At 43.3% G+C, this 15,070-nt stretch overlaps 1 protein-coding gene across 1 annotated transcript; it reads left to right on the plus strand.

The window, feature by feature from the left end:
• Window positions 1–7,165: 7,165 nt before the first annotated feature.
• Window positions 7,166–12,007, plus strand: GJD4 (gap junction protein delta 4). Its single transcript, XM_027073836.2, has 2 exons — window positions 7,166–9,514; window positions 10,944–12,007. The coding sequence occupies exons 1-2, from the start codon at window positions 9,451–9,453 to the stop codon at window positions 11,987–11,989; spliced, it is 1,110 nt and encodes a 369-aa protein (XP_026929637.1). The 5' UTR covers window positions 7,166–9,450; the 3' UTR covers window positions 11,990–12,007.
• Window positions 12,008–15,070: the final 3,063 nt, after the last annotated feature.

Raw genomic sequence — 15,070 nt, forward strand, 5'->3', positions numbered from 1 at the left:
AAGACTGCCTGAGGAGATCCCCCTGTCTCTCAAATTGCCAGTGTGCTGGGTAGGATATTGGCTCAGAGACAAATTAACTGTCGCCTGCTCTTTGAGACACCACTGTCTAGGGTTCTGAATATATCCTTCACTTATAACAAACAGGCTAATCACTTGTCACAAATCAAAGAGGTTGTGAATGCTTGGATGCTTGGAGGGTTAGCATGTAACAGTTGTGAGTTTTAAAATAGATCAAATTCCTTCATGCCCCCTTCTAGTATTTCATGGTAAAGAACAGAGAGAAACGTGAAGTGGGGGCAGGGGGGCATGAACTGGTTTGTTCTTTATTCATCTAACACTGAGCTCACACGACAGTCACAGTCACAGCCACCCAGTGTCTTCCTCCCTTCCTTCCACACAGAAAAGTTGGGACAAAATGGTTGATGACAAATGTCCAATGCCAAGGAAAATTGAGTCAGGAAGTGTTCAAAGTACCTCCGGTGTGCTGTGACTTCCCTGTTCATTGAGCAAAGGGAAAGAACCACTCTGGCTGGTTGGCCAAAAAAGGCCAGCCCTTTATGAAAAAAAAAAAAAAAATGAATGAGGTGAAAGAAGTAGGAGACACAAGAAAAAGTGATCTTAATTATAGCTACCATTTATTGAATGTTTCCACTGTGCCAGGCAGTTTACATGTTTTATCTTGTTTCCTTCTCTTAACAGCCTAAGAGGTAGGTGCTATTGTTATCCCTGTTTTACAACTGAGGAAATAAAACCCAGAATAAGTGATGGGTCTAAGACTCAAATCCACATTATTCTATTGTATTCTTTCTACTCTTGATTGCTAAGTTGAACTGATGCTCAGCTGAGAAGCAATGAGGGTAAAGGAAGATCTCTGGACAGTAAGGAGAATTGGAGTTTAGTTGTGATCTTGGGGGAGCTAAGGTGGTGGGGCAGAGAGGTGGGCAGGGGCATGCATAAACAATTGATATTGTGCAGCGATATTGCCCAATTGATATTACACGTCATGGGCATAAGCACAGGATGTTATGTGAGCATGAAAGAGGTAGTCTTGAGCAGAGGAGAAGGCTGTCTCTGGAAGCCAGCCAGAGAGGAGATAAGATGCTCTATATGTAGGAAACAGCTGCGGCAGGTGTCAAAGTCAACTAGATCATGGGAGCTGCAAGAAATTTGGGTGTTTTGGCAAGCAGAATGCTGAGTTGGGGAGAGAGGAGGCCAGGTCTCACAGGGCTTGGTGAGCTCTACTTGACATCATCCTGGAAGCTATGGGGAGATGCTGAAGGGCTTTAAGCAGTGTAATTTTTTTAAAAAAAGTGTTTAAAGCAAGTTGAGTGCTGTGATTTTGCCTTGGCTGAGGTGGATCTTGGTGTCATTCACCTAGTTTGGACATGTGGGTTTAAGGTGTAAGTTCTCCAGGTGATGTCCAGAATGGAGCTGAATGTATAGTCTCTTATTTTCCCAAGCAATGCAATTCTGAAAATCTCATTAAATGAAATATGTAAGAGACCAGTATTCTCTATTTCTAGAGAGCTTTAAAGAAGAAATCCTGAAACATTTGTGTTTAAGATGCAATTTTAATTTTGTTCTTTCCTTTCTAGACTGAACACAGAGTTAAGTAGCTTAATAATTAGCTCTTTGTTGAGGACAAAGATTTGCCCCTTTGGGTCTGATCAGTGACTCCTATCTATGGATCAACTCTGTGAAGGTGATGAGATCTTTACTTCTGGTCGCTAACAATATAACTTTTATTTTCTAATTTTCCACTACCTTTTCCAAAATAATAAAGGCAAATCATGAAATCAGGGAGGAATTTGGTGACTTCCTCATAACTGCCCTCAGATCCTAGCTAAGAGACCTCTTCTGGTGCTCTTCTCTAATGCGCCTGTGAGTTGGGTACTCTTCCATGTGTTCCCACAAAGCAGCACTCCATACTTTCCTTATGCTGTATCCATCACACTTTACTGTAATTGCTCACTTATTGCATTTTAAAATTATCTTTCTGCCATAGGCAGGAGCCCATTAGCTTTTTCTCAATTATATTCCCAACACTTAGCAGAGTTCTTAGTAGGTGTTTGATACCTTTTTTAAAAAAGTTTATTTATTTTGAGAGAGAGAGAGACGGAGGAGAGAGAGAGAGAGAGAGAGAGAGCGAGCTGGGGAGAGGCAGAGAGAGAGGGAGAGAGAGGATCCCAAGCACAGAACCCAACGCAGGGCTCAAACTCACAAACTGTGAGATCATGACCTAAGCAAAAATCAAGAGTTGGACACTGAACTGAGCCACCCAGGTGCCCCTCAATACGTTTGAAATGAATGAATCTTCAACTCCATGAAGTGGATATCATCATCTCCCTTTTGAAGGTAACAAACCAAGCTCAGATACATTGATATTTGTTCAAGACCAAACACTGGTGAAGTTCTTGGAACCAGGACTGAATCTAATTCTTCTAACCGCAAAGTCTGTGTTATTTCCATCCTATTACCTCTTTGACTACCAGCACCTGCTTTCATGTATAATTTTTAGCTGATTTGACTCTGAAAACAAACGCCAGCAGTGAAAGGAATAGGCGTATCTGTGGCAAGTGCAGACCCCCATTAGACACCTGCAGTGGCCATATGAGAAAACAGCATGGACAATTAGAAATAGTTCCACTGTGTGCCTCGTCCCTGTTCTGTAGTGTGGTTCTAACGCTTCATTCTGTGACTGAAATGTTAAATGATGTTACTGAAAGGTTGTACTAGGTAGTATGGTCCACATGTTCACCCTGGAAAGGATTTTTGGGCATGTAGTAACTCTCAAAATGTGCTATGTGGCATAAGCCCAGGATAAGTAGAAAGGAGAATAGAAACTAATCAGGAAGGACTTGTGGATCAGGATATCTGTGTGGCTCTCTCCTTTACTTGCTTCAGTCTTTGTTCAAATGTGCTCTTCTTAAGGAGGTGGCTACCCCATTAAACCTTGACATCCTCGACTTCCTTCTCTGTTTTATTCTTTTCCTTAACATTTATCACTATCTAATTAATTTATTTTGCTGATGATGTTTATCTTGTTTATTGTCAGTTCTTTCCATTAGAATGGAAGTTCAATGAGGGAAGAAATGTTCATCTGCTTCATTCTCTGCCATTTCCCCAGTGCCTAGAACAATGCCTTAGACATAGTAGGTGCTCAGTAAATATTTAAAAAAAATTTTTTTTTAAATGTTTATTTATTCTTGAGAGAGAGACAGAGCATGAGCAGGGGAGGGGAAGAGAGAGAGAGGGAGACACAGAATCCGAAGCAGGCTCCAGCCTCTGAGCTGTCAGCACAGAGCCAGATGTGGGGCTCAAACTCACAGACCACAAGATCATCAAGTGAGCTGAAGTTAGACACTTAACTGACTGAGCCACCCAGGTGCCCCAGTAAATATTTATTGACATAACTGTGTTCATCACACTATAAACAATATTTTGAAAGGCATCAGTAAGTCAAAAGGCATTGATAGTAACAATAATGAGTAGAGGATGACTCCTTTGGGAGGGTGAGAAAATCCATTGGATTTGATTTCAACTGACATCTGAGTTTCTTAGTCCATTTGTGCTGCTATAACAAAATACCATAAACTATGTAGCTTATAAACAATAGATATTTATTTCTCACAGTTCTGGAGGCTGGAAGTCCAAGGTCAAGTTGCTGGCAGATTTGGTGTCTAGTTAGAGAAAGGTTTTGGCTCAAAGAAAGCCATTCTTTTTGCTGTGTCCTGCTCCTAATACTATCATCTTGGGGGTAGGATTTGAACATACGGATTTTCGGGGGACACAAACATTTAAACCATAGTACTCAGGAAGACTGTTCTAATATACTTCCCAAGATCTGTGAACATAAGGCAAGCTTATGATGGAGACTTTCACTTCTTCACAAAGGAAATCTGTCCTGAAACTTTTTTCTTCCTTTGGGAGAGAAGTCACACCTCTCTGCTTATAAGAACCAGCTTAAGTGCTGCAAAACAAACTCCAGGGGACACTGTCAATGCCATCTTGGTAGAGAGAAGACATCTGTCTCCCTTCCCAAAAGCAGTGGAGTTGAACTGTAGCTAAAAAATACAATTTGAGAATGACAGCTTCGGTGGGTGGGGGGAGCCTGGGAGGCTCAGTCGGTTTAAGCATCTGACTCTTGATTTCAGCTCAGGTCATGATCTCATGGTTGTGAGTTTGAGCCCTGCATTGGGCTGTGCACTGAGAGTGCAGAGTCTTCTTGGGAATCTTTCTCTCTGACCCTCCCCAACTCATGCTGTCGCTGTCTCTTTCAAAGTAAAGAAATAAACTTAAAAAAAAAAAAAAAAAGAATGACAGTTCTGGGACCATAGGAGCAGGAAATTCCTACCAGAAGAACATTTCCACCTTGTATGTGTTCTTCAGGATCTCCTGTTGCCTAGGTTGTTAATTTTTAGCTGTAAATCTAGTGTGGGGGAGTATGTGGATACAGGTGGTAGAAGGTCTACACATAGCTGGCTCACCCTAGATTACCTATGCTTATATTGTCAGAAAAGTAAGTGGTTATAATCAATTTTGTTACTAGATTTACATATGCAGATGATGTGTGACTGCTGGCATAATTAGTCTGTTGTATTGATGCAGCTACTGAACCTTTGCTTTCTAGCCACAATCCTGAATAAGTCATTTAAATCCTGAGAACAATGAAAACCTTCATTTCTCAAATTAGATAATCTATTCCTTAAACACACACACACACCAAAACAAGACAGATGCCATCATTTCCAAGTCCTCAAGAAGCTGAATTCTATTTCCCTACAAGCCATTTACCTATGAGTCTCAGAGGAAAAATACCTTTCTCCGGCCAGGTTTCTGGGCCGGCTGATCAGGGCCCTGGGGCACCCATCCTCGGGAGGAAAAGCCACTACGAGACCCCTGCCTTCCTTCACTGGTGCCTGATTCTTGGGATAATAAGAATAAAGATGAATAGTTTGAGTACACATCATTGGCTAGACACTGTTCTATGTGCTTTAGGTTTTTCTCATTTGCTCTTCACATTCTAGGGTAGGGGTTAGATAATGTTATTTTACAATGAGGAAACTAAGTAATTTCCCAAGGCCACACAGTCAAGAAACTAGAATTTTATCCAGGCTGTCAGACTCCAGAACTTGTGTTCTAAACCTTAATATTAGGCTGCCTTCTTGGCCAAAACATAAACAGTAATGAAGATAGAAGTGGAAAAGTGTTCTGACTGAAGCAGGTGTGGGATGGGTGGGGTCTGTGCCTTGACCCCTCCCTCTTCTGACTCTGCAGCCCCTGGGGCTGCCAGAGTCACACTGCGCTTCTGAATGGACACTATCAGCCCCAGCTTCTCTCCTCTAGCAGATCCCTATTATTAGTCAATCTTCATTATTCATGGATTCTTTACTTGTGAATTTGCCTAATTGCTACAATTTATTTGTAACCACAGAATCACGAAGGGGCTGTCATGGTTATTTGTGGACCGGCACAGAGCACTGAAGAGTTTGTCACCCACGTGCATGTTTCCAGCCAAGGAAAAACGTGGTGGTGACAGGCTGCCTTCTTGTTTCAATAACTGTAAACAAGCTTTTTTTTGGGGGGGGGGGGGCGTCCACTTAATGGCAAAGTTTTCAAATTTTTGTGCTTTCTGTTAGTGATTTTGCTGTTTAAAATGCCCCCCCAAAACACAGCGCTGAAATACTAATATTCCCAACTGCAAGAAGTCTGTAATGAGCCTCACAGAGAAAAATACATGTGCTAGTTGAGCTTCAGTCAGGCATGAGTTACAGCGCTATAAGCCATGAGTTCAATGTTAATGAGCCAACTATATTAAATATATATAAAAACGTATGTTAAATAAGTTGTCTTTTAACAGAAACCCACATAAAACAAAGCTTTGTATTGACTGAAATGTTGTGACCAGACCAACTCTGTATTTCCCTTAGGAGTCCCTAGCAATCTTTAATTCAGTGTTTGTGGCCACTTTATAGAATATATCTACCATGAAAAATGAGAAATGACTGTAGTTATTTATTGAGAGCCTCTTATAGGCCACATAATGTGCTAGAACCTCATTTAAATTAATCCTAATTCTCAACAACTCTGTAAACAAAGTATCATCTCTAATTTATAGATGGTAAAACTCAGGCCTAAATAATTTGGCAACATCATTAAGCTGGAGGGAGGTGTGCCAAGGCTGAATAGCATGTGACTCTGTTGTTCTCTTTCTGACTCAGTTCATTTGTGAACAAATTCCAGGTTGGCATCTTGTGCAATTCAGCCATATCCATGTCCTGACTCCCACTGGATTTCCTTTCCATTGGGTTGATCACAGTACTCTCCAAAAGCTTTTCTCTGCTCTATAGTCACTCAAATGGAAATCTCCTTGTTGATTCCAGGATAATTTTTTTTGAACCAAAGTGTTTTATGAAAAAGTTCCCTAAAGTGATTTTCCCATCATGTTTCCTTGCCAACCATCTTGCAACGTTCCAGGTGGCTAACTGACAACGGAGGTCGCTGTGTCACCCTGCTCCACAGTGCTGGGGGCCACCGCTATGACACTGCCCTCTGTCATTGAGCTCTGCTGGGGTGCCCTGCTGGCCTGCCTTCCCTTCCTTCAGCTACTCTCCACTGTCCCTGCCCCTGGCTTGCTGTCTATGATCTCCCTCCAGGTGTCACTCCAGGAGAGCAGCTGTCTCCTTGTGGGGGGCAGGGCCAGGTACTGGTTGTGGTAGCAGGTGAACAAGATGTGCTCCCTGCTTGGGGTGTCCTCTTGGCCTCAGTGTCTTTGTCTTCAGTGACCAGGTCCTCCAACACCATCATCCTGTCCATCACAATAATTCACTCCACAAACTAAGGCCCCAGGTGATTGTCCACCCAGCAGGACTTCTCACCCACATAGTGTTCATACTTCATTGGAGGGCTGGTGCAGATGAAGACCACAATGTCCTGCCTGGTTTTCATCTCTGTATGGCTGCTAAGGCTCCAGGCATAGGCTCCAAGTCTAAGAAAAACCTCGGGCTTCATACACATTGGCCACTTTGTCCGCCAGGTCTGGCAACAGGGCTGGGTACTGCTCACTGAAAGCAGCTCCCTCCAGCAGGGAAAGCCACAGCAGATGTCCCTCAGGAGGCTGGCCTCGAAGTCAGCCAGAATCCATGTCCTGTCACTGGCGCTGGGTCTGGAAGGTTGGGAAGGCTGGGATAATTTTATGGAGAGCCATGTATTTGATGCTCCAGACATGCTGTCCTTCTCCTCTTTTGTTCACATCTTGCTTCTGGCAGCCACTGGGGTTTAAATTTCCAGGCAGAGCAAAAATATCTTCTAGCAGGAAAAAGGCAAAGAATGGAAATGACACGGACTTAGAGAAGCAAGATGAAAACAGATAAGGGGGGAGAGAGACAGGCAGTGTTACCTTTTCAGAAGATGCCATGGGAGCAAAGGGATAGACAAAGGGCAGGAACCCAGAGGAGTAGACCCTGAGATGCGTAAGTAATACTTTGTTTTTATTTTATTAATTTGTAAATTATTTTAAAAAATATTTATTTTGGGGAGAACACAAGGTGGGGGAAGGCAGAGAGAGGGGGACAGAGGACCTGAAGAGCGCTTTGCACAGACAGGCTCACAGCAGTGAGCTGGGGCTTGAACTCACAAACCTCAAAATCATGACCTGGGCCAAAGTCGGAAGCTCAACCGACTGAGCCACCCATGTGCCCCGATTCTTTATATTTTTAAATCATTTTAATGTCTGTGATTTTATTTTGTATATCACAGCGACTTGGTGTAGGCAAAGAACGCATTTTTTTTTCTGCTTTACTGATGAGAAAACTAAGGCATCAAAAGCTATAGTGATTTACTTGAGGTTGTAAAATTCTATTTTATTCTGCATTCAGAATAGGTTATTTTATATCACACAGCAAAATTCAGAAATTAGTTTCCTGATATTTCAGATTTTAAGCAGTATCACAAACAGTCTATTAGGAAGCAGAGATATTTTCCTTTATTTTATACTGGAACCACATGGCTATTTCAATATTTTTTACTTAACTACAATTTCTCTAAATTTCATTGTTCATGTTGAAGCATTTGACTAAAATATAGCAAAACTACTGTGCCTTTTAAGGGGGTCAAAATGTTTTCTGTGGGTGGAAATGTGTCATGTGAATAAAGATGAAAGTAGCTTTGTTGTACTCCTCTTCTGGGAATCTTTTTAGGGATATTACTAAAGTCAAGAATAGATCAGAAATGAAGAAAAGATGGGAATAAAAGAATAGCTTTCATGGAAAATTGAAATCATTCCTTTTAAAGTTCACAATTTCCAGCCTGATGATAGATCCCCAGCCTTGCAAGATGGGTTCCTTCTAGCTATAAAGGTGACAGCCACGAGAGGATTTTGATGCAACTGTGATTGATGTCAGCAGGTCCAGACGGTGATACTTTATTACAAATTTAATGGACATTTATTAAGTTGATTCAACGGGAGCAGCCCTGGCTAGATGGGGCTGGGAGAGACAAAAGGAAGACGCAATCTATGAAGGTGTTGGGGGCCAGTTAGGGATGGAAATTCCAGTGATTTGAATTGTTGCACACCCACTACATGCTAGGTGCTCTCAACATCATCATTTTGTGTCTTCCTCCCACAAACCCTGAATGAAACAGCATGATTCTCCCTAATGCAGAGATCCTGATCCTTATGAGGATATGTAGGGAAATTCAGTGACTTCCCCCACTGACCAGGTAGCTGCCCCAGGCTTTGTACCCAGGCCTTTTGTATCCAAGTAAAAAGCTCTCATCACTCACCCAAACAGGAAATAGCTAGAGAGTCACTGAGTCACAGCCTAAAGTTGGGACACATGTCTGAGATGCAGACTTATGCTTTTATCCATGGTGTAGGAATTCAGAATGAGGGCCAGACCCTTGCATGCCAGAGTTAAGATGGCTTATGCTTCATAGAGAAGACAAAACATGAATATTTTAATGCTTCTTTAACAGGTGAAGGGGTTATGGAAATGTTTGCAAGGAGAAAACACCTTTTTAGTGGCGAAATTTCCTTGGCCAGTTAACAGAACTGTTTCTTTCTTGGGTTAAATGTAGTAGCTTCTATTATATCCTGAAGCATCTGGCTCTCCCAGTAGAGACATGTGAGCACTGCCACAGGCCTGGAATGTCCCAAGAGGGTAAGAATAACCCACAATGAGAGACGACTCCTGCTGTCTTCTGGTCACTGCAGTTGTCAAGAACGCTTTGCCTCAGAGGACAGCTCAGTGCTGTCTCAACTCAGAGATGGAAAAATCGCCCACCGCCCACCCCGTTCCTGGGCTCCAAGCTTTCCTTTTATATCTGCAGCTCTCACCTTTAAGTCTTTTGTAGGGAAGACACATTTATTCCAGCAAAGATTTTCCACTTTCTTGGAGAACACAGGCTTCCGATGTCTCCAACAACCTTGAGTCTGTGACACTAGGAGGCATGGAACGTTTGGACCTGCTGGGATTCCTTCTCATCACCTTCAATTGCAACATGACCATTGTGGGTAAGTATAGGAAACAGCTCCAAAGCTCTTGTGTTTTTGTTTTCATTACTTTGCCTGGCCTGTTTATTGCATGAAGAAAGGGAGCTGTGTGCTCAAGCTTTACTTTTAATCGCGCCACAGCTCTACCATCATTTAAGGAAGGCTTGGATGTGCGTGTTCTCTGCTGGGGCCTGTTCTTGCTGACATTCAGGTACTGAGCCTGAAGGACTGAAGCAAAAGGAAGTAGTATCTTTGTGTAACTCTTCTCTGGCTACTTTATCAGGAGAAGGAACAGTATAGTAAAAGTTAAAGAGAGATTAATGCCTTGATTACACTTTCTTCCTGTTCATCTTTTTCTTGAAGTTTAATTTGTAAAAGATTAGTAATTTCTCTTGTGTATTTCAGGCCAGATCCAAAGTTTAGTTTATTTTTTTAAGAAAGTAATAAATATTTCTGAGTTTGATGCAGACGTATTAAATTTTCAGAGAGGTATGGAATTCCTGGAAAAAGGAATTGAGTAAGGGATTAAAATATACCCATGAAGTGGTTGATATTTTTCTTACTCATTGTTTTGTAGAATTTAAACAAAGTCAACTTGGTTTTACAAGTTTGAGTCAATGACCTGATCGCATAATTCTATTCTTTGAGTTTAACTGCCTTTGTTTATAACAGTGCTTTTTCTGATGTCAGGTGATGTTTTCTGCATCTTGTCACAAAACAAAATATTTGCAGATTATTTTAACTGAGTCTTAAACATGTTAGGAAAGAGTTAACTCATGACATGAAAATTGGACTTGAGGCTATTTTGATTTCCTAGGTTGGTCTCATTTATTCATGATAAATTGAAGAAAGAGGAATCTCAATATATCATAACAACTGGAATAGAAGGAAAAGGAATTCTGAGTCACTGACAAACCTGAAAAGTTGAATGTTGCTAAAGGAATTTGATTCCAAGGACCATAGAGCAACAGTAAAGATCTTGTGGACCACTATCATAAATAAAGACCACTAAATTAAAATTAGCAGCTACACACAGTTACACAAATGTGCTAACAGCCTTTCAAAAGCTTATTATCTATAGAGAATAAGATCTTATTTCCATCATTAATTTGCTCAGCTCAACTTTCTTTCTAGAAGCTTCAGTCCGGGAGACATTACCACAAATCTGAATTAGTGGAGTCAAATCAAACATCTTTAGTCTCTAACACTTCTTTAAAATCTCAAAGCCTTTAACAAACAACTAGCCCAGCACAGCGCCTGACACACTGCAGGTGCTCCATAAATATTTGGCAGATGAGCTAAGTAGCAGAGGCTGTAGCAGTGACTAAAATACATGCTTACTGACCTCTCAGTTCTCCAGCCTCCACCCTGTAAATACTTAAGACATGGTGTTGGGTGGAAATGTGTTTGTATGCTGGTGATGGTGCCCTTCCTGCTTCCTCCTTTCTAGGGAAGGTATGGCTTATCTTCATGATACTGCTGAGGATGGTGGTGATCATCTTGGCAGGCTCCCCCGTATACCAGGACGAGCAGGAGAGGTTTGTGTGTAACACCCTGCAGCCAGGATGCGCCAATGTTTGCTACGACATCTTCTCCCCGGTGTCCCAGCTGCGGTTCTGGCTGATCCAGAGTGTGTCCGTGCTCCTCCCTTCTGCCGTCTTCAGCGTCTACGTGCTGCACAGGGGGGCTGTGTTGGCCGCCCGCGGACTCTGCGGGCCGGACGGCGGTCCCGGGGGCCCTGACCCCGCTGACCTGAGCCCCAGGGACAGGGAGCGGCGCCTCCTGACCGTGCCAGACTTCTCCTCTGGCTACATCGTCCACCTCTTTCTTCGGATGCTGACCGAGGCAGCTTTTGGTGCCTCGCACTACCTCCTATTTGGATTCTTGGTCCCAAAGAGATTCTCTTGCACACACTCTCCCTGCACCAGCGTGGTGGACTGTTACATCTCTAGGCCCACGGAGAAGTCCATTATGATGCTTTTCATGTGGGCGGTCAGCGCGCTGTCTCTGGTGCTCAGCGTGGCGGACCTCGTCTGCAGCGTGCACAGGAGGGCGAGCGCGCGCGGGCTCACAGCCGCCCCTCTCCCCCGGCCACGGCCTGCGCGGAGCCTGGGCTCGAGGCCAGGTCAGGTGGCCGGCGGCGGCGGTGGGTGGGCAGAGGTGCGGGCGTCCGTCCACCCCGGCCCGTGGGCTGCAGGGGAGCGTGCAGACAGCCCCAGCCGCAAGTCCGCCACATCAGGGCGGACGGGACTTCCTGATGAAGAGGACAGTGAGGTGATGTCCTCAGCCAGCGACAAGCTGGCCGTGGCTTGCAAAGAGCCGGGGAGCAGGCCCCACAGAGAGGCCTCCGGGGACCCAAGGGACGAGGGACCCACAAGGTCAGAGGAGCACCCCTTAGCGCCTCAGAGCCGGCTGGCCCAGCGCTGTCCGTCCGGTCAGCTGCAGTCCCCCGACCGGCCCGCCAACCCAAGATCCAGAAAGTCTGAGTGGGTCTGAAGAGGGAACGCCAGGCAGCCGGGGGCCGGGGGGCGGAGGGGGGTGCATAGTCCAGTCCAAACGGAGACCTGGCCCACGAAGATGCACATCCTCTTCGGCCCATGTGAAATCCTCATCAACCGGCGGAGAGAAAGGCGAGCCGGCATGGGACACATGGACTTTGTGCGGGACTCAAATCCTCAAGATACAGATTTCATGTACATAATAATTTCTCTTGACCAAAGCACTTGACATTGTGCTTTTGACAATGTGACTGGAGGCTAAAATGATTAATTAGAGAGTGTCAGGTGACTGATTAATGTGACACTCTTGTCCTTCACCATAGTATGTGCTTAATGTACAGCACGTTGCCTTACATTAATAGAGCTCATTCATGTGAGTTATTATAGAATTCTTTATTTTGTTTTTGTTCTTCTATTTGGATAAAAGGGGCACTGTTATGCATGTCTTTAATGCTGACAGCTCAGAGCTTGGAGCCTGCTTTGGATTCTGTGTCTCTCTCTGCCCCTCCCCTGTTCACGCTCTGTCTCTCTCTCTCAAAAATGAATAAACTTAAAAAAAACATTAATAAGCGTTAATTTATTAGACTCTTCAATTCTGCTAACTGCCTAAGCATGGGTTTTGATAGGATGAGAATGGTGAGAACAGGACAGGATTAGTCTCACAGGAAGGGAAGCTAAAGAAGGACATTAGCTCAGGTCTTTGGACGTAGTGTGGCTGGAGAGAAGAAAAAGGTGACAAGAGTGAAGAGAACTGACTGAATTGGGCCTAGAACCCAAATCTCTTGTACTTTGAGAGAGTCCTCTAATTACGATCATTTTATTTTTTTTAAATTTTTTTTTTTAACGTTTATTTATTTTTGGGACAGACAGAGACAGAGCATGAACAGGGGAGGGGCAGAGAGAGAGGGAGACACAGAATCTGAAACAGGCTCCAGGCTCTGAGCCATCAGCCCAGAGCCCGACGCGGGGCTCGAACTCACAGACTGCGAGATCGTGACCTGAGCTGAAGTCGGACGCTTAACTGACTGAGCCACCCAGGCGCCCCAAATTACGATCATTTTAGATAAGAATGGCTCTTAGGTGGTTTAAGTGTCCATGTGTGTGCATGTTGTGGTGGAGCTCTTTTGTCTTTGCAAGGTAAGAATGGCTCATTAGATATTGTGTAACTTTCTAGGAACTTTAATTCAGAAGTCTTCCCAGGTTAATGTCCAGGTGGTTTTCAGGTGGTTCAGCAGTGATGGGAACCCACTGGTGGAATCCAAATGCTGAATCAACACGTACTACAGCTAGCTGCTGAGACAAGCACAAAAGAAAGATTATGAAAATCAATGAGATTATGCTTGTGTGTAGCCAAGAAAAGTATTATTTATGGAATTAATAAATGTGACTCTTTTTTTCTAGGATGTTGCAATCTCTTGTGAAGACCTACTTGGAATTTTCTGAGTGTTAATGTGGTTTCAGGCAAGGACAGAGCAGGGTGGTGCTTTGCAGATGAAGAGAAGGGGCATCTAGGCTTCTCAGGCACAGACTTGCTGAGGGTCTCTTACAGTGGAGACGCTTCCCCTCCCCCGCCCCCAATTTGAGTGGTCCAATTTCAGGGGCAGGGGCAGCTGTGGAGTCTGGAAGCCCCACCAGCTGCATTTTGGTTGTGCTGTAGGTTACATGTTTCCTAGAAACCTAGAAAATGTTTCCTAGATGTCTCACCCTTACCATTTGAAATATATATATATATATATATATATATATATATATATATTTTTTTTTTTTTTTCCTTTCTCTTGTCAATCATAGAACAAATCTGTTCCTCGGGGAACTTGCTCTTTGTGTTGTGACCTGAGAGAGTGAGTGGCAGAAAATAGAGCTGAAAGAAGTGACTACATTTTTTTCAAACTGAACTTGGATGAAATTAGTTTCACGGAGAATTCAGGAAATTAAAAGTTAAATGCAAAAACCAGGTTTATTAAGAAGTGTTCCCTCCCTCCCCAGACAAGCAGAGTAGAGACATATCATGTTTAAAATAGTGAGTGATTGTAAAGAGCGTGCCTACCTGGCCATGACAGCAATTGGCCATTCACTTCCTTGGCCATCTTACAGCTGAAAGACTCCCCAGTCTGTCACCTGTGTGTCACTGCTCTGGTTCCTCTCCCTCCATGGAATTCCATGGAATTCCATGGAATCCTCCAACCCTCCACCTCTTTTTCTAGCAGTGCTTCTTATTCTTCACATAGCTCCTGTGAGTGTTTTATCAACGGGCTGAGATAAGATTTCGAATCAATGGAGCTATGTTGATAAAACAGTATTTATGAGTATTGCCTTTGTATCTAGCATTTAATCTCTTATTTTTGTTTCTATGAAGCTAAAAAAAAAACAAACAAAAAACAAAACAAAACAAAAACTTATCACATGACAGGTCAGCAAACTGGTGGGAAAGAGTTGTAACAAAATGTCATTGTTTTAGTATCACTGTTGACACAACTCCTCTGATTTCCTGTCAACTTTAATTTTCTCAGGGCTGATCTGGGCACTGTAAGGACTACCTCATGTTGTAGGCGCTGTTGGGTAGCTCAGATGAGAGTGTGGATGTGGACGCCCCATGAGAGAGACAGAACTGTGTGTCTCGATGTTCCCTGGGCAGTGAACTAGTCCATGCTTGACACATCACCCTAAACAGGTCTCTCCAGGAATTTGTGGTGATATAATATTTGCACGATGATATAAAATTTGCATATTTCTATATGTCCACAGACGTAGGAATGCTCTAAACCTTCTTCCCATATCCTTTCTTACCAACAGAGGCCTCTCTTGGACCATATTTAGGACACAATATTTATAAACACGAAATGGTAATTTATGTCTGGAGGTAACTCTTGACCATTTCCACGCTTCTATGTTTTTGCTTATTTCTGTCCAGAAAAATCAGGATTTAGGAACTCTCAGCAGCAGATCTGGAAATTGTATTAGGTTACTTTGGATAACAGAGGGGGTGAGAAATTAGGGATAATGGAGAAATTGTGGACAATCTGGCCTCATGGGAAGGAGATCATTTAAAAGGACAATGAGTCATCCTCTTGGAGTTAAG

The sequence above is a fragment of the Acinonyx jubatus genome, chromosome B4 (assembly GCF_027475565.1).
Source record: "Acinonyx jubatus isolate Ajub_Pintada_27869175 chromosome B4, VMU_Ajub_asm_v1.0, whole genome shotgun sequence".
In the NCBI taxonomy this organism is placed as follows: domain Eukaryota; kingdom Metazoa; phylum Chordata; class Mammalia; order Carnivora; family Felidae; genus Acinonyx; species Acinonyx jubatus.

Coding starts and splice junctions, on each gene's coding strand:
- GJD4 (XM_027073836.2), top strand. CDS start 9,451: ATGGAACGTTTGGACCTGCTGGGATTCCTTCTCATCACCTTCAATTGC. Junction 9,515..10,943: donor TTGCAACATGACCATTGTGG/GTAAGTATAGGA, acceptor CCTCCTTTCTAG/GGAAGGTATGGCTTATCTTC.